This window comes from Glandiceps talaboti, chromosome 1 (assembly GCF_964340395.1).
Source record: "Glandiceps talaboti chromosome 1, keGlaTala1.1, whole genome shotgun sequence".
Lineage (NCBI taxonomy): Eukaryota > Metazoa > Hemichordata > Enteropneusta > Spengelidae > Glandiceps > Glandiceps talaboti.
In genome coordinates, this window is record NC_135549.1 from 26,393,370 (window position 1) to 26,420,094 (window position 26,725).

General features: G+C 34.5%; 1 protein-coding gene across 1 annotated transcript in view; it reads left to right on the plus strand.

Annotated features, from left to right (window-relative positions):
- The first annotated feature begins 444 nt into the window (after positions 1 to 444).
- Positions 445 to 26,725, plus strand: part of LOC144432551 (uncharacterized) — a 92,193-nt gene continuing 65,912 nt past the window's right edge. Inside the window, exons 1-6 of the mRNA XM_078120792.1 lie at positions 445 to 530; positions 1,012 to 1,070; positions 19,045 to 19,320; positions 21,661 to 21,687; positions 23,169 to 23,444; positions 25,196 to 25,222. Of these exons, the coding sequence (XP_077976918.1) occupies positions 1,013 to 1,070; positions 19,045 to 19,320; positions 21,661 to 21,687; positions 23,169 to 23,444; positions 25,196 to 25,222 (664 nt within the window). The 5' untranslated portion in view covers positions 445 to 530; position 1,012. The remainder of the gene's footprint in view (positions 531 to 1,011; positions 1,071 to 19,044; positions 19,321 to 21,660; positions 21,688 to 23,168; positions 23,445 to 25,195; positions 25,223 to 26,725) is intronic.

The following is a 26,725-nucleotide window of genomic DNA, read 5'->3' on the forward strand; positions in this document are numbered from 1 at the left end:
TAAGCCACCATTATCAATAAATGTTCACAAGCTTATATACTGGTTGTCAGTATGATATAATATAATATAATATGATATAATATAATATAATATAATATAATATAATATAATATAATATAATATAATATAATATTTAATATGTAATAAGTATATTGATGGAATTGTTCCATGTTTGATGTTCAAATATATAAGTTATAAGAACTGTACCGTTCATTGATTAATAAATTTATTAATTACATTAATACATTTATTTATTTATTTATTTATTCACTTATTTGGAATTTCCATGCTCCGGCTAAAAATGAAAAAAATACACACACATGTCAAACAGGACAATTTTAAATTTTAATTGATGGTTTTGTACCACGTGAACGTGTAATTTATGTATCCTAAAATAAATATTGAGATATTCTGATGCGTGTTGTGTTATTACTCGTCCACGTAAGTGATTACGCTTATACCATTAAGTACAAATTGTTTCGTCCACGTCATCAAAAGAGAAGTGTTGGCTAGAAGAGAATCGGAGACAGGTAAGAAAACACTTTCAAGATGGTGTAGACACTTTGTTATTTTTGAGCTTTTGGACAGATATCCAAATTTAATGCAACTCGACAATCAACATTACCACCTTATAGTAATCTGATTAAACCTGCACTGGCTGCAACTTGAGTAATTTTTTTTCAATTTGACAACCAAAAATGTATTCACTGAAAATTGTTGAAATACCAATAAGTAGATATTTTGCATGCCAATTATCGGTCTATATTATCTATATCTTATATATTACTAAGTTAAACTCGGGATCTATTGAGAATGGTGATATTTGGATTCGCATCCGAAAATGAATTTTAACGGACACATTGCACTATATTAAATGTACTACTACACAAATATGTTTAGCCACATGTGAAGTGTAAAATGTTTGTAAAATGTTTGTTGAGCTGGAAGGCGTTCTGTTTGAGGTGAAATGGTTTTAAATTGTGACAATCACCATGAATGATTTATTTTCAGGATGAAGTTTTTGGTGTTAGCAGTCCATACCATTTTAATTTCTTTGTCCGTGGAAGGAGGTATGTTACTTTATACTGTCAACAGAACATGTAACACTTTCAAAAACAACAATATGGTTAAAAGAAACGTAGTGTCTATGTATCTGTATGACCAAAAACAACACTCAGTTCTGCATTCCGAATTCGTCTAAATCAGTACCGTACTGCAATAGTCATAAAATATGTATGCTTGACTGGGACTACAGATTCCGTTTTCCTACCACTACTTTTTGACCTAGACCTTGCCCATGTCATTTAGAAACCTTCTCTAGCATTCCCACATCCATAACTTTAAGGTGTGCTTCAAATGCATATTTAGTTGTTTAAATGATTATAAATGGATAGTACTAATGCACGTCTTCGTACAACTTATTTTGGAAACAAACTGTTGTAGTCAAACGAGGTAATTCTTTTTGTAACTTTGATATAATAGTATTCCAAGGGCATCTGAAACAGGAGTAAAGTGTTAACTAATGACTACAAAATATTGGTTTATGCAGGATTCCGAACAAATGCCTAAAGTGGTAACATTCCTGTTGGCAATTACATTTATTTTGTTGTACTAATTGTTCGAAAACGGTTGTCATACTACAGATCGATCTCTTCCTATTTTATTTCTCTTAACGCGTATACATCACTGGACAATCGTGTCTTGACGCGCTCACGGCTCAGTAAATTAAATTTAGCATAGTCGAAAAGTACGGTCATATTTACTGCACAGCAAAACCGGAATACAAATTTCAAACTTAGTTTATCATGTACATATGATGTTCAGTACTCAATATAATTACATAATTTCAATAATTCATAGAGTCGTAAACATTCATATGCCTGGAGTGCTAAAATACTCGGCCGTCGAGTGAAAGACGGAGAAAACTTAACATTTTTCCTGAATGTGATTAAAATTCGAAAAAGTCAAATGATACTTTTAGGGCGACATAGTGAGAATGTCATCTCAAATATTTGTTGAAATAACAGAAAAACAAAAATGTTAAACAAAGGGGTTTTATGAGGTGACGAATATCCACAGCAATGCCGTGGTTTTGTGTAATTTCCCATAACCCACAATGGCGTTTTCTGAATTCAACAGGGTGCGAACTTCTCGTCGGTTCAATTTTTCCCCCAAATTTCGACCTATAACTTTCACATTTTGCATCCATTTTCCGAGTAAAATAGGCAAAATTCGTATCGTTTTAGAATTTTGAATTCCTATATTATTGTAATCTGTATTTGAGTATGATTTTATCGACGAGTATTCTGAGGGGCGAAATCAATAGTTCAATGTAGGATAACAAACTAAATTCCTTTAGTTAGACCTCGGACCCCCCCCCCCTCCCCTTCTAACTAAAGTGGCCACAATTGATAATTGTTTCAGCCAGCGCAGTCAATATTAAATCAGTATGTAGTAGTAGATAGTACTATGAATACAAGGCCAGTGTGCATTGAGATAATTGCTCTTTTATTAACACTTTCTCGTCTTTGAAAATGGCTAACATTACAACATTATAATAACACCAATAGTAGAAAACCAGTATACAACTGTGAACATTCTGCCAAGATCCCTTGGACGGCCTCAAAATACTTTTTAATATAGACGGCATTACTCTGTTATTATTTAATATTGATCTCCCAGAGCTGATGTGTTAGTCTCACAAAATTATTTGATGGCGTTTTGTACATTGTGAGGAAACGTATATACATGTACATGTACATGGAAACCGGGAGTGGTGAGATGACTTACCAAAGTTACCTGCACTCCATCGTCCGTCGTCCGAACACAGACACAGTGAAAAAACTTTAAAAAGATTGAGACGTGTGCATGCATACACACAGAGAACGTCATGGATTTTGACCTTGTTCCCAACATGTCTTCAGTTTCATGCATTTACTTGGCGTGAACATTCTTACATTTCCTGATTGGACATTTTCTTTCCGAATTTCTATTCCTGTGCTAGCATTAGGCTTCAAAAATCATTAGCCACATTTCTCATATTTGGCTAATGTTGTCCATTTTCCATTAGCCACATGGAAAAGTCATTAGCCACAAACTTTAAAACGTTGAAAATGTTACATTGTTTTTACATTGTTGTCGTAAGCACCTTTATTCATACAGTTATACTAAACTTTGCCTACATCAAAATATTGACTCTATCATGCTAAACTAAATTTTGCCAGTTTATTTCTGTGTGTATTTATATTATACATGCTAAAATAGGAATTTGCATTGTAATGTTCCTTGCTACATTAGATCAACCACTGATTCATCACATCTTTGTAATCCTTTTTCTGCCCAGAGGATAATTGTTTGTACACAAGAACAGGTTACATAGAAAGAGGATTAAGCTGTCAAAAGATTTCTTTGAGCAATACCACTGACCAATCTCTGCACTGTATAGTCTTTATTTTGTAAATTTTATTTTTTTTTTTTTTCTATTCTTGGTATGAATCCAGTTAATTATTCTGCCACTCTTTATCATATGAATGAATGATACAATATTACAATGGGATACATATATTTTGTTTCACGATTAAATTTGATCAGGGATGAGCAAATATATAAGCTTATTAATAATATTGTAGATGTACCGACAAGAGTACATTTCAATTTAGAAATTAGAACAAACTTTGGTTGTCAGGAGAAATACACAAGATTTTGATGCAGCTTGATTGTGAACTACTTAATAATTGCGAAAGAATAATTGTTTCAAGAAAAATTTTGAAAATAACAAGAAGACTAAATAGACACAGGTGTGCGCGGCAATAAGGACACTGGAGAGACGACGCAAAATCAAACGACGCGACGTATAATCCAACTGCATCTCGCTAGCTATGCAATCACCGGTCGTATAATTTGAGTCGCAGATTCGTCAGTCGAATTTAAACATATTTTGTGTGAAACAAATTACAAACAAAACTAAACCTCTTAGAGTTATTCTATTTGATTTCATTATATTTTTAAGTTACTTAAAAGAAATCTCTGGTAGAAATGTGAAAGAAAACCATCATTTTATGCTATGAAATTTGGGCTATGAATTACTAAATACGTTCATAACTTACGTCGCAAATGAAAACAGATCTAGATGTGATCGCGCGGTTTCTCTATTCAAATTGGGAATATTTAGGAATGTTCCTGTACTTGCGGACCGAAATAAACTGAATATTTTTTCAGAATGTCTTTTTATCGGCGATATAAATGTCAAACCGTACTTCGATTACATAACGTAATATTACTTCAACCAATGCTTGGCAATTCAAATGCAATTGGCATGATTGGTAGGCCTGCTTTCAAAATGTTTGCTGGCTTTTCAACACATACCACTACTTTTTGACCTAGAGCTTGCCTATGTCATTTAAAAATCTTCTCTAGCATTCCCACATCCATAACTTTAAGGTGTTCTTCAAATGCATATTTAGTTGTTTAAATGCTTGGTAATGTATAGTACTAATGCATGTCTTCGTACAACTTATTTTGGAAACAAACTGTTGTAGTCAAATGAGGTAATTCTTTTTGTAACTTTGATATAATAGTATTCCAAGGGCACCTGAAACAGGAGTAAAGTGTTAACTAATGAGTACAAAATATTTGTTTAAGCAGGATTTCAGACAAATGCCTAAAGTGGTAACATTCCTGTTAAGAGTTGGCAATTTCATTTATTTTGTTGTACTGATTGTTCGAAAACGGTTGTCACACTACATCACTTCCTATTTTATTACTCTTAACGCGTATACATCACTGGACAATCATGTCTTGACACGCTTATGGCTCAGTAAATTAAATTTAGCATAGTCGACGAGTACGGTCATATTTACTACACTGCAAAACAAATTTCAAACTTAGTTTATCATGTACATATGATGTTCAGTACTCAATATAGTTAGATAATTTCAATAATTCATAGAGTCGTAAACATTCATATGCCTGGAGTGCTAAAATACGCGGCCGTCGAGTGAAAGACGGAGAAAACTTAACATTTTTCCTGAATGTGATTAAAATTCGAAAAAGTCAAATGATACTTTTAGGGCGACATAGTGAGACATGTCATCTCAAATATTTGTTGTAAGTAACAGAAAAACAATAATGTTAAACCAAGGGGTTTTATGAGGTAACGAGTATCCACAGCGATGCCGTGGTTTTGTGTAATTTCCCGTTTCCCACAATGGCGTTTTCTGAATTTAACAGGGTGCGAACTTCTCGTCGCTTCTATCTTTTTCCAAATTTCGACTTATAATTTTCAAATTTTGCATCCATTTTCCGAGTATAATAGGCAAATTCGTATCGTTTTAGAATTTTGAAGTAATATTCTATATTATTGTAATCTGTATTTGAGTATGATTCTATCGACGAGTATTCTTAGGGGCGAAATCAATAGTTCATCAATGTAGGATAAAAAAAACTAAATTCCTTTAGTTAGACCTCGAACCCCCCTCCCATTCTAACTAAAGTGGCCACAATTGATAGTTGTTTTAGCCAGCGCAATCAATATTAAATCAGTAATAACTATGTAGTACTAGATAGTACTATGAATACAATGCCAGTGTGCATTGAGATAATTGCTCTTTTATTAACACTTTCTCGTCTTTGCAAATGGCTAACATTACAACATTATAATAACAACAATAGTAGAAAACCAGTATACAACTGTGAATATTCTGCCAAGATCCCTTGGACGGCCGCAAAAATACTTTTTAATATAGGCGGCATTACTCTGCTATTTTTTAATATTGATCTCCCAGAGCTTGTGTGTTAGTCTCACAAAATAATTTAATGGCGTTTTGTACATTGTGAGGAGAACGTATATACATGTACATATATATGGGGACCGGGAGTGGTGAAATGACTTACCAAAGTTATCTGCACTCAATCGTCTGTCGTCCGAACACAGACACAGTGAAAAAACTTTAAAAAGATTGAGACGTGTGCATGCATACACACAGAAAACGTCATGGATTTTGACCTTGTTCCCAACATGTCTTCAGTTTCATGCATTTACTTGGCGTGAACATTCTTACATTTCCTGATTGGACATTTTCTTTTTTTACATTTCCTGATTGGACATTTTTCCGAATTTCTATTTCTGTGCTAGCATTAGGCTACAAAAATCACTAGCCACATTTATCATATTTGGCTAATGTTGTCCATTTTCCATTAGCCTTAAACTTTAAACGTTGAACATGTTACATTGTTTTTACATTGTTGTCGTGAGCACCTACATTCATACAGTTATACTAAACTTTGCCTACATCAAAAAATTGACTCTATCATGCTAAAATGAATTTTGCCAGTTTATTTCTGTGTGTATTTATATTATACATGCGAAAATAGGAATTTACATTGCATAATGTTCCTTGCTACATTAGATCAACCACTGATTCATCACATCTTTGTAATCGTTTTTCTGCCCAGAGGATAATAAATACACAAGAACAGGTTACATAGAAAGAGGATTAAGCTGTCAAAATATTTATCTGAGCAATACCGCTGACCAATCTCTGCATTGTATAGTTTTTATTTTGTAAATTGTATTTTTTTTATATTTCTGGTAAGAATCCAGTTAATTATTCTGCTACTCTTTATCATATGAATGAATGATACAATATTACAATGGGATACATATATTTTGTTTCACGATTAAATTTGATCAGGGATGAGCAAATATATAAGCTTATTAATAACAATGTAGATGTACCGACAAGAGTACCTTTCAATTTAGAAATTAGAACCAAATTTGATTGTCATGAGAAATACACAAGATTTTGATGCAGCTTGATTGTGAACTACTTAATAATTGCGAAAGCATAATTGTTTCAAGATAAAATTCGAAAATAACAAGAAGACTAAATTGACACAGGTGTGCGCGGCAATAAGGACACTGGAGAGACGACGCAAAATCAAATGACGCGACGTATCACCCAACTGCAGGAAGCCAGCTATACAATCACCGGTCGTATAATTTGAATCGCGGATTCGTCAGTCGAATTTAAACATATTTTGTGTGAAACAAATTACAAACAAAACTAAACCTCTTAGAGTTATATTATTTGATCTTATTATATTCTTAGGTTACTTAAAAGAAATCTTTGGTAGAAATGTAAAAGAAAGCCATCATTTTATGCTATGAAATTTGGGCTATGAATTATTGAACACGTTCATAACTTACGTCGCAAATGATAACAGATCTAGATGTGATCGCACGGTTTCTCTATTCAAATTGGGAATATTTAGGAATGTTCCCGTACTTGCGGACCAAAATGAACTGAATATTCTTTCAGAATGTCTTTTTTTTTCGGGCTATAAATGTCAAACCGTACTTCGATTACATAACATAATGTTACTTCAACCAATGCTTGGCAATTCCCAATGCAATTGGCATGATTGGTAGGCCTGCTTCCGTAATGTACGCTGGCTTTTCAACACATTTCTAACTTTGACACGATGGTTCATGATCACATGCGTTTCACCTGTATTAACTTAGGTGGAGAAAAGAAACACGAACATATGAATGAAGCCCGCCATCGATCGCCATCTATTGCTATTTTCTTTGTTTTTGTATACCATTCCATTGCAGTGTCTCATGGTTGCCGTTACCCTCCTTTGGTACATATTTGAACAGTTTTAAAGTACCAAGTAGTATAATTTCGCTGGTAATTTCGGTTTTCATTAGAATAAAACAGGCTGGCTTTGTACCTTTCATATTTCAACGCCTCTTTACTTTCTTTCTACCACTTTTTGACAGCAGAGTACATACATAACACTGACCCACTCGACAATGTTCGTCTCACATTAAAACACACTGGTTGATGGTTCATGGGGTTTTTGACATTTGTGGAAGTAGTCACTTGTACTCGTTTACAATATTTACAATAGGGAGTTCAGAATTCAAAATGACGGCCATACGAATTCACGGTCACTGTAAAATTCATTCGATTTTTAATTTTTTAAAAACCAACTCCTTTGTTTCGCGATAAAATTAGGATTAGTTTGGAAAGGGGTAGATTTGCAATGATTTCGCGCCATAAAAGCTTATGTTGTGTAGTTTTCGAAAAGCACGCCCGGTGGGAAAGACGCCCAACACGCGACTTCGCGCCGTACTACTTGGCACTTGATTCTGGTGGGGGTGTGTCTTGAAAACGGGAATAGCGACGGGAGAGCCAATCAAGTAAGACCTCTCAAATCTAGTTAAAATTATCATGCAAGTCTAACAGCATACCTCCAGGCTCAGGAAACTCCTCCAAGCTGGGCACCTCCAAGCTCAGGACGGTCCCCAGGAACATGTTCGTGAAATGCTTTCGTTTATCCTTGTGTTGTTTGTGTATCGATACCGTTCGCTTAAATTGCTGTCCAGTTGCTTTTTCATTAATGTTTTTAAACTTTTTAGGAATTGAAATCATTAAGTTGTCCTTGTAAACTGTATTTTACCTCCTTGCTTTTTATCTCTTATATCACGTGTCTTTTAATAATAGGTTTTTAATAATATTGCATTTCATCATTTTTTCTTGTTTTATTTTGTTGACAGATAGATACATTCTTAATGGATCATTGACATAATAGTAATAAATTACAATTATTATAATTACATGTAAGCTTGTAAAAGCACAAAACAAAAGACCGAAGGCCGTAGAAAACGACCTTACGTGCACAATACTAGTCACTTTAGACGTGTTATCTATGTACACAAATACGTTGCACTCTGACGCAAATCACTTGACTCGCCAGTTACACAAAGAATCGACTATAACGATACTATATAACAATACGATAGTGACTATAACATTCCAAAACCACCAACAGAGTATCTACTACAACCACGAAAAACACATTTAAATTTAAAGGAAAATTCTACACACAAACATATGGATGCAGCATGGGCTCTTCTGCATCACCCGGAATAGCCGACATAGCATTCCATGAGCTGGAAAGTCGCATTATTGAAATCTACACGAATAAAATATCGCTCTGGACACGTGCACGTTTCAGGGATGACGTATACGTATTCATGATATTCTGTGGCATCCAAGCGGAACTAAATAATCGGAGTGAAAAAATAAACCAAATGCATCCAACTTTCAAATTTTTGTTGGAAAGCTCAGATCAGAAGTGTAACATCTTGATCTTACAATCCACACAGGTCAACGACACCACCAATACCAAATATTGGATATCAAAACTCATGTTAAACAAACGGACACATTCCAATATTTACACAGGCAATTATGCCACCCGGACTCGGTTTCTAAAGAGTTCATTTAAGGCTAAACGATCAGATACATACGAACATGTAGTAACGAAAAAGAATTTGAAATGAAAATGAAATTCTTCACTGAGAAACTGGCGAAAAGAGGCTATAGTGAAACAGAAATAAATAACTCAATCAAGGGAGTCCACTATCGTAACAGAGAGACATATCTCGAAAGCGGGACACGCACAAAGGAGATCCCATTGGTCTTTAAAACAGCACACAGTCGTCCCTACATTAACATATCTCATGTACGAGATGCAATAACTAAACACTGGGGCTTAATAGCAGACAATGAGATATTAAATCAATTATTATATTCAAAAAGACCAATCATAGCACAAAAGTGAAACAAAAACTTAAAAGACAAATTAGTCAACACTAAATTAAAGCATTCCGAATTTAAAAATCTAGCGGAAAAAGAACTAGGTGATAGGAATGTTGAAATACTGGCATCTCTACTTGATGAATAATACGAGTAAACTCTGGGCAACCAAATTTGGGAAGGTAAATTTATCCCAACAACTGCGACTGATGAAGAGACCCTCAGCTGGTTTCGAAACGTTCAGCTAGAAGGATCAACTATTATCGCTCCGGGAACGTATCGCCGATATATATGCGATAGTTTCCCTACTCCAACCAACCCAAAAATTAAGGGTTCCAACCTGTACGTAACAACAACACGGCTTTTCATCCCCAACTACCATACAACCTGGATGAACTTTGTCGATGTTCGGAGCCCCATTTCCCCCCTCAGAGTCATAGAACGCCATCTACGTTTACCTGTCACTGCACATGCGCAAACAATATGGATATGCGGCCTGAGCTTTGAGGTGCCCAGCGTGGAGGAATGTCCTGAGCCTAGACGTATGCTGTCAGACCCTGCTCAAAATTATGGCCAATAAAATTAGCTGTAAGATGATATGTGTTTAATACGGATAGGGCCGACATTTCTAGCAGTAAAATAAGATTGAAGTTTTTGTCGCGTAATTAATATTTATATATGGTACGTAGTCTTTCTATTAAAAACAGTTATTTTTAGATCAGTTGGTATTTAAACTACGTTTCTGACTTATTTTTTTAGTATGTCATTGACGAGCTCCCTTTATAAAAACGCCGTACAAATTTGGATGTCAGCATTCGACCGGGCGCTCGACGTAACTGACTGGGTGAAGCTCAATCACAACAATCACACAATGGCGGCTGTCAAAATCGATGACGCAATTTTATCATATTGATATCGGCGTGTCAAATTTCAAATCGTTTTAGTTTGTGGGTCCAGTTCTTGTTTCATTTTGTTTCGATGAGTTTATTTAGCAAGAAAGCAACTATGTGTTCTATGATTTTGTACTTCCTACATGCAGTGATGATCGTAAATTTTATCGTTACAACTTACACTTAGTATACAGTCTATATTGAACTGGAAGCCATGGAACTACTATTACACGTTCCGTGTTCCGTGTTGCTAGTTTGTGTTTTGAGAAACATTTCTGAATAAACGAAATCAGTTATTCAATGTTTAGTGGAGATTGATATTCAGTTTGAAAATAAAAAATAAAAATCCTGAACTTATATTTTACTAATGGTTTTGTGTTTCTTTGTCATTTCGTACTAAGTATGACCACTTTCTGCGTCATGTTTATGCCAACCCGGAAGTATGAAACACGAAGTGACTTTTAGTTTTACATGTAATTAGTAACGAAATTTTAATTTATACTACTGGTAACGTTAACATTTATATTCTTTTATGGTGGAAATACATTCTAATATACTCTAAGGATGCCACTTTGGAGACTTACCTTATGAGACAGTAATGTTTTGGTCTTTAAAAATGCTGTAATATTAAATCAGATCAATGTGTACTAGAAATGTTATACACAATTTAATAACTGTTCTATCTATCTATCTATCTAATAAATTTATATAGCGCCAAAATATCCAAAGAAAACAATGTTCAGTGGCGCTTAGAGTTAGAAAGGAGATGAAAAAGCTCTCTGAAATATGTGGGTTTTCAAGCGTCTTTTGAAAATGTTAACATTGGGAGAGGTTTTAATGTCCAGGGGTAGAGAGTTCCAAAGTTCAGGAGCTGCTGAAGTTAAGAGAAGGAACGGCGACCATAGGAAACCAGATTCCATTTGGGTGTATGCAGAAGGCATTTATCCGATGAACGAAGAGTGCGTAATGAAGAACGAGGTGTAATTAAGTTCTTGAGATATTGTGGAGATATTCCATTTAGGGCTTTATAAGTGAAGAGCAGAAGTTTGAAAACAATACGATGAGATACTGGAAGCCAATGAAGTTGTTTTAGAATAGGGGTTATGTGTTCGAATTTCCTGGTGCGCGTAATAATCCTAGCTGCCGTATTTTGGGCACGTTGTAAGCGCTGTAAGTGAACGTCAGGCAGACCATATAGTAAGGAATTACAATAGTCCAGCTTCGATGATATGACAGCATGGACGAGGGTGGCACAAGAATCCTGAGAGAGGTATTTCCTGATGTGTCCAATTTTACGAAGGAGGAAGTGAATGGTGCGGCAGGTGGTAATTATGTGTTGTTGAAATGTATAATTGTCATCAAATATGACACCAATGTTTCTCGCAGATGAAGTAGTTTCAATAACACTTGAACATATGTTGATGGAAGTGAGAGGCAACGGCGAATGATCAAATTTGGAACGAATTAAAATGACTTCTGTCTAAGAATCATTTAACTTCAGTTTATTTTGCGTCATCCATTTCTTAATATCGTTGACACATTCTTCAATAGAAGATATGGCGGAGGTGGTGTTGGATTTCTTAAAAGACAAGTACAGTTCATTATCGTCGGCGAATTGGTGAAACTGAAGTTTATGACGGCGAATGATCTGACCGATGAACTGTTGATATACTTTTCTCTACTTAGAGTATAGAAAGTCTATTGTCAGGAAAGTAAAGACAACATTAGTAGAGATAGGATGTGATGTTCCTTTGACAAATGACCTCCTTCTTAGTCTTCACAATGGATTTCACACCACAGGTACAAATATTCAGCAGGTGTTGCCTAGTGTCCTTAGGTTATTTGAGCCGAACATGAACTTACCATCCAAAGTTAGTAATCTAGTCAGGAAAGTTAGGAAGATGATAGATAGTGCAAGACGGGAAGGGAAGGAAGCAGATATTATGGAAGCTAGTATTCCATTTACAACTTCCGTACCAAAATTATCAACTACTTTTCAAGACAAACACATCACACCAGAGATATTGAAAACATGTAGCTTTTCTCAGAATGAAGATGGTACAATGAACCTAGAAGAACAGATACTAGAATTAAGGAAGTTCCTGGTGAGTCAACACCTTCCATGGAGTCATGCTACGAAGTGGTTAGGTGTACTTATATTAGGAACCAGTGACCTTAGTGTGACAGCAGTTAGTCAGCAATGGACACGTCTACATGATAAGTATTTGAAAATTAAACGAAGTGGTAAATTACCATGATGTAATGATGTAGAGAGCTTTCTAAGTCAACCCCATAAGCTTTTTTATGTTTTGTGCACAAAACTGTTATTTACAAATATCAAGTATTTTGTGTGTCGACAGGGCGCTATCCACTGTATAATGTCATACATTCGATTTGACTATAAGTTATGTAAGTGCGAACAATTAGCAAAATTATAAATAAAACAATATTCTTAAACTTTTATTCATATAAAAAACCAGTGCTAAACTCCAAACTGTTACAACTTGAAGCTTGATTGAGAAATGTTGCACAATTAGCTATGTGTGTAAAACTTCAACCTTTGCACCCCTACCCAACAACCAAAAGTGATATTCATATAGTCATCCTAATATGTTATATTACTATATAAAACTATGCTCCTTAACTTGTAATAATACTAATACTAGTAATAAGAAGTAGATGGATACATAGATATATAGATAGATAGATAGATAGATAGATAGATAGATAGATAGATAGATAGATATATAGATAGATAGATGGATAGATAGATGGATAGATGGATGGATGGATGGATGGATGGATGGATAAATAGATAGATAGATAGATAGATAGATAGATAGATAGATAGATAGATAGATAGATATATAGATAGATAGATAGATAGATAGATAGATGGATAGATAGATAGATGGATGGATGGATGGATGGATGGATGGATAAATAGATAGATAGAGAGAGAGAGAGAGAGAGAGAGAGAGAGAGAGAGAGAGAGAGAGAGAGAGAGAGAGAGAGAGAGAGAGAGAGAGAGAGAGAGAGAGAGAGAGAGAGAGAGATGGATGGAGGAAGGGGATGGGTGGGTGGATGGATAGATAGATAGATATTAAATAGCATTATCTGTCAATTTATCCTTTTAGCGTTAGTAATTCATATTTAAGATAACTACTCGAAGTTTCATATCTACATTTGAACAAAAACTACTATTATTTATGTTGAAATAATAATAGAAAGATTATGACAAAAATATATTGGATGTTGCTTTGAAATTACACAAATGAAATTACCGGGTCAACAAAATGATGTTAGCGCGTCAACTTATTTGATAGCTTGGATAATTCTCAAGTAGTTTAATGTTGTATATCTTGCCGTCTGAAAGAACTATGAGTATGATGCAATTGTCATTACATTGGTTTTGAGGGATGGGCTACACATTGGTTATGTGATATTTTACGTATAAGGTCGGAGTCAAACCTGAGGGCAGGCGTTTCAAGATGGGGGGTCATACAGTAATATGAAAATGTTTAATACTGGCATATCACCGCTGAGGAAGGAACATTACGAATCCTATCAGATATCGTTGTAAACGGCTACAAAATCAATGTAGAATAGGAATCACAACCAAACTTGAAATGGAATTGTATTGCCATTTGCTTAAATTGCATTAGAAATTGGCTTTCCACGTGCACTCATAAAGATTGGAAAGAAAACAATTGTTGATAAAACATTGGAAGGAAAATGCAACTGAAATATAAAAGCAAGAGCTAAAATTAATGTAACACATCAAACGATTTAAAATAAATATACATGATGCTAAAGATACAAATGCAGAGACAAATAACATGAAACTAAAACAAATGGTAAAAAATCCTAGGACTGGTTTAAAATGCGAATCGCAGATTGATAAAAGCTCTTTCTAAAACGTTCTGATTTCGTTTTGATACTCCTGTACCGCCTACCCGAGGGTAACAGTTCAAAAAGTGTATGTACTGGATGACTTGAATCCTTAATGATGGATGTAGCTTCGCGAATGGATCTGGAATCATTTGATATATTGATTGTAAGGATGGTGATTCTGTACCGATGATTCTCTGTGCTGTCCAGACGACTCTCTCAAGTGCAACAACTCATCGTAGGTGATGTTGTTAAACCAGACTCTCAATGACAGTGCGGTAAGAAATGTCTACAATACAACCACGACTCATTTCAAATTTCTTTCAACGTCTCAGAAAATAAAGACGCTGTTGTGCTTTCTTTACGAGGTGTTCAGTATTTGTTTGCCAAGACAGTCGATGTGAAAGATGAATACCCAGGAATTTGAAAATATTGACAATTAACTTTATCTGTACCATGAATATTCAAATTGTCAATAACATGTCGTCTTACCAATAATGAAATCACTTGGTAAATAAAGGGTTGGCATTCATTCCCACACAAAAGTTCCCAACAAAAATTAAAGAAATGTAACTTATCAGAAAGATGAATGATTCCTCGTGCATAATTCGTCTGAAATATCTGTAGTAAGAAATAAAATATGAAAACAACGTCCTTTAAACTAAAATCGATGGACACCACATATACTATCTAGAAGCAACAGCAGGAGAAGCGTTGTCAAAATTCCTTTAACATTATACATGTAAAGCCTCAAAATGCGATGTGATCACCTTTTGACTAAAACCGTATGTATTCAGTGAATTGCCAGGAGAGCTTTGAGACCTTGAGAAATACACAATTTTCGTTTTTTACATACTTATGTATCTCGACTTTACTCCTGGTTACAAACTTTTGTAAGTAAGTATCGGGAATGAAATATACACTGAGCTTGAATATACACCGAGCTCGAGTCAAAAGTAGGATCCTGACTGCAATTTACATAACCAATCAGGTTACGTCAAATTAGTTAATCTCAAGTCTAAACAATCTCTACTAACCAATCCTATATTTTCCTAATTGACCAATCAAATGAAGGTCAATATCAAATTCGAGCCAATATGTATGGAATGTAGGAAAAACTGTGTGATCTGTAGGTTTTTTTGTTGGATGTCAATAAAGTAGGAGTAGCTATCTTTATAGTACTTGGTTGTACATGCGTCATTTCTTTTCAGAACCGCTTTCTAGACAATTCCCTTACCCCATAGTAAGCTGACCCTGAATTATTATTATTATTATTAATCTTTATTTATTAATCTCGATAACTCCATAGGTTTATAAACCTCTTTTCGTGGAGGTCGAGATACATCAAAATACAAAATAACAACACAATTAAATACACGGCAATACAGTGCACTACAAATATTCTATACCAAACAAACACTTAAAATTGACATTGGTGACAATCAAAAGAGGAATAAAATTTCAATAGACTTTTTAAAATACATTTACAGATACAATAAGTACAATTGACTTAAAATGATTCATCCACATACTTTGTAAATAAGAAATTATAGCAATCCCTCTTAAAAACATCAACTGCATCTATTTTACGCAAATGTACAGGTAGATTATTAAAATCTTTGGCTCCTCTTACTGTAAATGACTTTTTAAAAAACTCAGTTTTAGCTCTAGGTATTTCTAAAAGGTGCTGATCAGCTGACCGTAAATTTCGTGTGGGACAGTATAGGTTAAACAAAGCATTTACATTATCAGGTGCAACTTTTTTTATAGCTTTAAATACAAGGACAAGTCTGTTTAACTGTAGTTTTAATGTCAGGGGTAACCATTTTAGACGAAGATAAAGATCTTTTGTTGGTACTGTATGATCAGTGTCTAGAATTAATCTCATACAGCGTCTTTGAATACGCTCTAATACTTGAATGTTAACAGCCGATGTAGTACCCCACACATTAGAACAGTAGCATAAATAGGGTAAAATAAAGCTACAGTAAAATATTTTTCTGGAATGTACTGTAAGGAAATGTTTCATTCTCGATAAAAGATATAGATTTGGCTTTACTTTGGATTCTATATACCTTATGTGATCAGACCACTCCAGGTTATGCTGTAACATAACACCAAGTAATTTTTCGCTCTTTACACAATCTAATTGTATATTATTAACAGAAACGTCAAGACACTTTGTATGCAAGTGTGATCGTTTTTGTACAGTTGTAATCAACATCGATTTAGATTTGGTACCATTAATACAGAGCTTATTGTCTGAGACCCAGCGACTAATACTCGTAAGATCTTTGTTAATTGCTGATGTAATTTTAACAATGCTGTTATCAGAAGCATATACGGTTGTGTCGTCAGCAAATGATATGGAACTGGTATCATTCAAATATAAAGGTAAATCGTTGACATATGTAATGAACAACAGGGGTCCGAGAATGGAACCCTGTGGGACACCAACATCTACATTTGTAATATCAGAACAATGATCTTTATATTTCACATATTGTTTCCGATGCGTCAAATACGAATTAAAAAATAATAATGCATGATCGGTACAACCGTATAGTTTCAGCTTTGAAAGCAAAATTTTATGATTGACCAAATCAAATGCTTTACTGAGATCTAAAAGTACGGCACCAGTCAGATTCCCTTTATCTATTTGTTGCGACCAATCACTTACGAGAGAAATCAAAGCTGATTCACATGAGTGACCCGCTCTAAACCCTGATTGGTTACTGAGGAACAGATTATTGTAATCCATATATGCACTAAAACTGTTATGAATATGACGTTCAAAGATTTTCGATAGCACAGGCAGAATACTAATTGGTCGATAATTACTTAGGATGTTTTTTGGTCCCTTTTTATAGACTGGGACTAATCTAGCTAGTTTCCACATAGAGGGGAAATGAGCTCTTGCTACAAAATTTATGACAGACTATATAATAAATTTGCTATCGATTTGCTATCTGATGTCTTCAGTAGTTTATAGCAAAAAACCTATGTGGGTGTTTCGATAAAAGTGAACATTTGAGGTGACCTTGTAATTAGACTATGACCTTGGCCTTGGATTGAACAGATTAAGTGACAAGTGTGTTGCCCGTCCCCTAAAACCAATATATAGACACTTGCATCATATGTAGTACTTCGGTACGCTGCGATATTCAGTACCTTCATATTTTGGTGATCTTGATACCAGTTGTCTTAGTAACAGAAGTTTGTAATAAAAGCAGCTCAGTATATGCCTTTGTTTCATTTTTCCTAAAAGACTATATAATTTGGTGTGCTATTTTCTGAACGATTTTCATCTGAAAAGATCATGTCTGATGTTAGCTATAGAAAAGATTCCGACGGTATTTTAGTAATTACGTTATACAAAAAATTAAGATGACCTTCAATTTTGACAATGACTTTGACCTTGGATCGAAAGAATCATGTAATCAGTGAATTGCTTTTCCCCAAAACCCTAAATACAAACACCTACATCATGTGAATAGCACTTCCAGGTTAGTATATTAACACTTTGGTATAATTTGGGATATTGACAGCAGTTGTCTTGGTAACAGCTTTTTCCTACAAAAAAACTTCATATATACTTTTTTCACGTTTTTCTGAAAGATTGTATGTTTGGCCGTTCTCTGACTGACGTACAGCTTTACCAGTCATATCTGATCGAAGTATACAGAAAAGTTTCAATGAATGTTTCGATAAAAGTGCAACAAATTAAGTTGACCTTGAATTTCGACTATGACCCTGACCTTGAATCGAAAAAGTCATGTAATCATTGAGTTCCCTGTCCCCTAAAATATATAAACATACTTTAATCATGATTATATAATAATAATATAATATGATTTAGTTCCCAATATTTAAACATACAATATACAAGGAAATAATACAATTACATGAAAGAGGAGATTGGAAGTAGTTATTAAGTAACTATATCATTTGTGGGTCGCGAGATATGACGTTTATAATGTTTAAGCATCCTTCCAAATAATGTCAATGTTACCATGGAAACCGTCTCCTGTGAGTTTGCGCAAGAGAATCCAGAGGGGCAACATCAGTTTTCTGAAGGCCCAGATATTATTCTAACCAGACATGATGTAAATTTTTGTACTTCAAGCCGGGCATTTTTTTTCAAATTTTTGGCCTTGGCACCCTGACTAATAGTTCAGTCCAACAACTTTATTATGCAGTGCACACACACACACACACACACACACACACACACACACACACACACACACACACACACACACACACACACACATTTACATTTTCGTTATGACATTAAATATAATAATCTCAAATATATTAGTCGTCTGATGATCGCTGAGGATAAATCCGAGTAACAACTTATAAGATCATCATTTTGGATTTAATATGTGTATATATATATATATATATATATATATATATATATATATATATATATATATATATATATATATATATATATTAAATCCAAAATGATGATCTTATAAGTTGTTACTCGGATTTATCCTCAGCGATCATCAGACGACTAATATATATATATATATATATATATATATATATATATATATATATATATATATATACCTCGTAACTCGCTATTTATGTATCAGTATGTATAGCAAATCTACCTATGTACTAATTTCATTCCTCTTTAGGAGAAATATTCCACTCTGATGGCGGACGAACGTATACTTTGAACTTTGAGGGAGCTAAACAAGAGTGTGCGAAATACAATGCTGTCATAGCTACATACGACCAACTGTATGAAGCCTGGGAGGAGGGTTTTCAAAAATGTAGAGCTGGATGGCTTAGTGATGGAAATGTACAGTATCCAATGCAAATTAAAATCCGCGGTTGTGGTAAATTTGTAGGACTTGTTAAAGTGGGATATAAGGACAAGTCAAAGAAATACGACGTGTTTTGTTATAAAGGTAAGTATTGTAACAATCCTCTTACGTTCATTAGATCACACGATACAGCAAAGTTTCAAATAATTTCTAAACATCAGCGTCTTATGTTTATACTGTTTACCTTCTATAAGGGAGAGAAGAGAAGAGAGTAATGCACAGTGAAGAGGACATGTATATAACAGGGCCATAGCCTTACCAAATTGCCGGAGGGTGGGGGCAGAACTTTGTCTTGGTGCAATCATGAATTTAAAATTTAGAAAGGTGGCTAATTGACATAAATTTGCATGCAATTTACATTATATCCACTTTAGCATACGCAATTAAATATCATATGTAAGGCCATAAAAAATAAGAAACGGCAAGCTAACCCATCACAATGGATAAGTCGGTCGATTTTTAATTTTTTTTTCTTAATTTATTTACAATGCTTGACAAGGATATAAAAACAAACCATATATAATGATAGCAAAATATTCCTGGTTGAGTTTATATAGAACTTATTCAGTTATTTCGATTTTATCTCTTTGCAATTTGTCTGCATAATAATCGATTTCCATCAGTGCTACATTTAGGAAATGTACACAATTTACGATTAGACAAATTTTGTAGCGCCTCTCACCCTCTCAAAAAATGTTAAGCCCCGCCAAATGAAACTCAAGCATTATTTTAGCCACCCCTTCTGTCACCTACACTGCAGTGGAGATATACAATTATATGGTACAATGACGCATTAAAATGACAGTGATAATCAACTTCAATAATCAACTTCAATAATAAGAACGAGATTACTTTACAAAGGATGTGGATTTCACATGCATAAGGAGATGTCTCATAATGAGCTCTAGGGAGGTACTTAGCCAGCCTCCTTTTCCACCTTGTTTTGGGAGAAAGACAATTATCACCTTGATTGTTAATGATTGGAAGGAGACACATCCAAAACTGAAAAAAAAATGAAAATGAGACCATTTAGAGGCATACAATATCAAACCATAGACATAATTTAAACTCTTACAATGCTTCAATACGGTATTAAAATACCTACATTTAGACAATTATGCTATGCAGTACATACTATCTGGAAGTGTATTTTGTTGTGGAATAGCCGAAAAGATATTTTGCGGATATGCACTTGGTAAATGAATTCTCCTGGAGTTTTATTTAGTTCCAAAAAAATCACGAATAAACACACAAAAAAAAAAAACATTTCAAGACTTCTAGACTGCTAGACTTTTGATGGCCCAATAATTGCTCAGCCAAAATCCCATGGTCGTAAACTTCTGCTCAATTAATTTTAGTGCACGTTGGATATGCAACAACTTAATTTAATCTCAATTCCCGCTTGCATGCATCATCAGAGCCAAGTAAACCACTGTATAAGATATTATATAATTTGGAATAGACTCAAATGTATATTGTTACATGTATTATTAAGAAAACATAGAAATCTCCTCCATTTTGAAACAAAGTGTGCATTTTACTGAAATGCGAAGCCCGAATGAGGATGTATTGCCCATCACCAAAAAATATTTATTGAAATGCCAGAAATATGGGTAGGTTGGGCTCTTTGAACAGCTTTTTTTTATTTTTTCTGGCCTAATGTCGTATCTTTTGAAAGTAATTGCCGAAAAGATGTCATATTCAAAGTAAAGTAAACAAATTGGATGGTGCTTTCTCAAAGAAAAAACACAACAAATTTGCAAAATAGCCCTCATCTTTACTCAACTATTTGCCCTACAGTTTGTGCAGGTACAACGGCAAGTAGAAGTAACATTTTGAACATATTTCTTTCTGTCATTCCCAAAACTTTTATGCCAAAGCCAAAGTGACCTCAGTGGATTCTCCTTGTCATTACCATTATAATACAAATTGAAGGTTCGGTTTGATGTCGAAGGTACAGCTCTGTTTACAAGTTCAGGGCCATTCTTTCCGTAGCAAACATACAAACTTGCCTATCAAAGCACATGGCCATACATACATACATACATACATACATACATACATACATACATACATACATATATGCACATGCATGCACACACACACACACACACATACATACATACATACATACATACATACATACATACATATACATACATACATACATACATATATGCACATGCATGCACACATACATACATACATACATACATACATACATGTAGACATATATAGACAGACATATCACAAACGAACACACACACACACACACACACACACTCTCTCTCTCTGTCTCTCTCTCTCTCTCTCTCTCTCTCTCTCTCTCTCTCTCTCTCTCTCAAAGACACCCATATTGTGTGTCATTAATGAGTTAAAGTGTTGTAAATATCATTCATGACAAATTAATTTCATTTTCTTCAGACACGCCATCTACAAGTATTGTTGGAGGTATGTACAGCTACTTACTTTTTAAGAATTACTGAAGTGGTGTTATTGAATGACTGTTCTGTGGGAGGCATTTGTTCCTAATAAATCTTACTTACGATTTGTAAATAAAACATGCATATATAATACGTATTAGGTCAAGCGAGGGATAGGTTGCGATTTAGAAGAGGTGAAATTTCTGTTAGGTACAAACTGTGTGTGTGTGTGTGTGTGTGTGTGTGTGTGTGTGTGTGTGTGTGTGTGTGTGTGCGTGCGCGCACATGTGGGTGTGTGTGTTCAGAGATACACATGAATGTCACTTTAGCATGAACAATTCCCTGAAAACGCTGTTCCTTTTAAGCTTTATTCACATGGATCGTTGCTGGAACTGTTACAGCAACATCACAGGTCACAGATTGTCTTGAACGTATAATATAACTTAATATGACCTTCATGATAAAGGCTAAACAATTAATGATATCACATATAAACACACACACAGATATATATATATATATATATATATATATATATATATATATATATATATATATATATATACATATTCGCAATTTAAATTTTATTCTTTGATGAGAGCAAATCATGTTCATACTCAGAATAATTTAGCAAAGTTTGTATATTTTGCTTTCCGTTTACGCCAAAGTATGATGGACTAATTTTGGTTGTATTTGCTATTACTATTATGTGGATTTGTATGTACCATGATTGCTGATTGTCACAACAAACCTCTACACTATATACTTTGTATACATTGATTTCTGTACGTTAGGCCGGTGGCCACGGTACTTTGAATAAAGCATATATATATATATATATATTTGGTAGTACTGGAACTCTTTCTTGGTTGTAACTCGGAGTTTCACGCATTGTGCGATCATCAGACAAGCTTTCGCTTAAGACTAAATCATTCTGTCTATAAATAAATTCAAATTAACAGCTGGAATTCTATTTTTCATTCAACAATTTCAGCATATATATTTGTCTATTTGGGAATAATTTATGTATCAATATCCTATAATAAAAGACCTTTTTCCTATCACCACAGTTGTCTGACGATCGCACAATGCGTGAAACTCCGAGTTACAACCAAGAAAGAGTTCCAGTACAACCAAAACTATTGCGCTCTGCCACTACGGTATAGAGCACTGTCTTAGAAGATTGATACTCACCGAGTTATATATATATATATATATATATATATATATATATATATATATATATATATATATATATATATATATATATATATATATATATATATATACATGTGTGTCTGTGTGTGTAGTTAACTCGAAACTGATATGCCTCTGGATTTCAAACCAAGCTTTCGCTTTAGACTAAAACGTTCTGTCTATAAATAAATTCAAATAAACAGCTTGAATATCTATTTTTCATTCAACAATTTCAGCATATATATTTGTCTACTTAGAAATAATATATGTATCAATATCATATAATAAAAGACCTATTTCCCATCACCACAGGCGAAATCTTCCACTCCAATGGTGTAGGGCGTTATACTTTGAATTATGAACAAGCTAAGGAAGAGTGTACGAAATACAATGCAGTCATAGCTACATACAACCAACTCCATGAAGCCTGGGAGAATGGTTTACAAGAATGTTCAGCTGGATGGCTTAGAGATGGAAGTGTTCAGTATCCAATGCACGAGGTCCTCAGATCTTGTGGTAGTTCGATAGGAGTTGTTGATTGGGGTTTTAAAGACAAGTCAGCCACCTACGATGTGTATTGCTTTAAATGTAAGTACTGCATCAATCCTCTTACTTACTTTCATCAGATTAATAGTCAAAGTAATAGAGTTCCCAAATAATTTCAAAACATCAGAGTCTTAACAGTTTGTACTTTTTACCTTCTGTAAAGGAGGGAAGGGAAGTGAGTAAATGCATAGCGAAGAGGGCATGCACATGAAACAGCAAGCTTTTGATTTAGGCGCTTGTGTTTGCGATTGATGGTATTGTTTTTCGTTGTCACCGTCTTATTACGCGTCAATTCATTGGTTATTCATAAGGGCGGCCCTTTTTATTTTTTTGTTTCTCATCTCCCGACCGACCCTAATTTGCAGCTCCGACATCAGAAAAAAAAACTTTTTTTATTTCCGACCGACTCGACCTCTGAGTTCAACACATTAAGACCGTACGTTTCGAACGAACATCAAACGTTCCTCATGGCGTCTTAGAGTCTACCCCCCACCCCCACCCCTTTGTTACGTCGGAGCAGCATGTGTCTTTCATGGCTGAAGTCGTCGAGGTTTGATGAGGGACAGGGCTCGAAATTAATGCCGTCGTGCGGTACATTTTGCTGCAATGTAATAATAGCTCAGAATATTTCTATCATTTTCAAAATTATGCTTACAATTGGTAAAAGTCATACTGCTTTCCTCAAAAAGTTACATACTAAAGTTCAAATTGGAAGCTTGAAAAAAATTGTTAGCGATGTCAATGCCACTTTGATTAATAGGACGAATGTATTAATACACCTGATAAAATCATACAATAGTTCATGGCTACAGATATACACCCATCAGGATGATAAGTATTCATCTTCTTACAAAGTTGTTCTACGGACTTGTCAACCTTGCTAAAATGAAGGAAAGCGACCTGTAACAACGAATTCAATAAAGAGAAGAGAAAAGAAGTTGCAGAGAGACTCACAGGACAGAAAAGACAGAGAATAGAACTGAAAAAAATACGGATTTTTTTTCCTTGTCCCTTTTTTTTTTATTTCGCCTGCCCGCCCCGCCTGACTATTCCACTGGAGATGAGAAACAAAAAAAGGTCACCCTAATGGATAATGTGTACTAAAAAAGTTGCTAAGTTAATGACATCTTGTTTACACATTATGGTTTTCTCCTCCCTTGTTCCCTTTTCATTTTTTTTCCCATTTTACGACCTTCAGGTTACTGAATCTATCTGCTCTGTTTATTGGCTGATAAATACAGTTACATTAGTTACAATGACAAGTGACCATGTGCCATAACTTTTACGAGTAAACAACACCTGGTGATAATATCTGAGAACTAATTGCTTAACCAGCTTTATAAGATTCACGTTTTCATAAAGATAGGACATTTGGTTAGCTACGATTATTTACGTACTTGTTTACCACTTACCTAACCTTCTACCTACCTACCATGCATGCATGCATACATACATACATACATACATACATACATACATGTTACATACATGTTACATACATACATACATACATACATACATACATACATACATACATGCATACATGCATGCATGCATGCATGCATGAGTACATGAGTGCATGCATACAGACAGACAGACAGACGGACATAAAGATACACAATGATACAAAAACCTGTAAACACCCTCTCTCTCTCTCTCTCTCTCTCTCTCTCTCTCTCTCTCTCTCTCTCTCTCTCTCTCTCTCTCTCTCTCTCTCTCTCTCTCTCTCTCACCGTTAATGAATCTCAGTGTTGTAAATGTCAATCATGACAAGATTATTTCCTTTCCTTCAGACATTCCATCTGCAAGTACTGCTGGAGGTATGTAGTGCTATTTACGAAATTCGTTGGAGTGGTGTAATTGAATGTGGGCGACATTTGTTCTTAATAAATCTTACTTGCATTTGATGTTAGCACTTTGATATTGATTAGGATAATGTATTCAATAAATCAGACTTGTCATCATATGATACATAGTTTCTGCCCGGCAGAGCTCACACCTCTTCGACACATTTGAATAGGAAGTTGCATGTGTGATGATTGACCAGTCAATGCTATACTCTTGGCCTTTCCCCAATGCATTGTTTAACCAAATGTATTGTTTGCAGTCATCGTTCGTCTTGACATTAGCACTGTATATGATGTTATTGAATACCCATTCATTCTCCCCCTGCTTCTGTGCACCATGAACGCCTTTTTCTAAAACCGTGTTGCCCGTCGTTTATTATGTTGAATTTCTCTAGATGTGTATAGACATGGCTGTGGATTATGTGTTCAAGGATTTTACAAGATATTGAAGTCAGAGGTAGGGGTCTATAGTGCGGGATCTGTTCGGTCATTTTGTCCTGAAAATGGGTGTTACAAGTGAGTTGAGCCAGTGGTAAGGAAGTAAACCAGTTTCAAGTGAGTTGTAATGCAAGTAATGAAGTAAGCCAGTTTCAAGTGAGCGAATGAAAATGAATTGTAACATTTGTCGAGAGGTATCAGCAGTTTGTTTTAAGATTCTATCTGAAATATCCCCTGGACCACTTCCTTTATTAACGTTGATAATTTTGAGAGTTTGGTGGTACCATCTACATTGATTTTTACCTCCCGTAAGGGTACAGGAGGTATTAAAATACAAATGTCCGTCTGTGTGTGTGTGTGTGTGTGTGTGTGTGTGTGTGTGTGTGTCTGTCTGTCTGTCTGTCTGTCTGTCTGTCTGTCTGTCTGTCTGTCTGTCTGTGTCTTCATTTTCTAAAATTCGGCTGGCTCAATTGTAATTAAATTTGGAATATATAATCTTTAGGGTAATAGCTAGACTTGATTAGGTTTTCAACCAGATCGGTTAATGTTTAATTAGAGAAATTTGCATTTTAACGAAATCAATTTGCATAATTTATTATTTTCGGTAATTAAGCAATATCTTAAGACTGCATACTTCAATTTCAATATAATTAAGTATATTCGTTATAACAACATACATTTGTCCTATAAAATTTGATGATGTAATTTACAGTGTTAAAGAATAATTTGCATAATTAATTATTTTTTTGTAATTAGGCTATATCTTAAGAATGCATACTTCATATTCAACATAATTTAGTACATACATTAACCATAAGAAAACACATATGTCCCATAAAGTTAGTTGATGTACCTTTCAGTGTTAATGAATAATTTGCATAATTAATTATTCTTGGTAATTAGGGTATATCTTACGACTGCATACTTCAATTTCAATACAATTCAGTACATACATTAACCATAACAAATTGTGTATGTCCTATAGAATTAGTTGATGTACCTTACAGTATTAATGAATAATTTGCATAATTAATGATT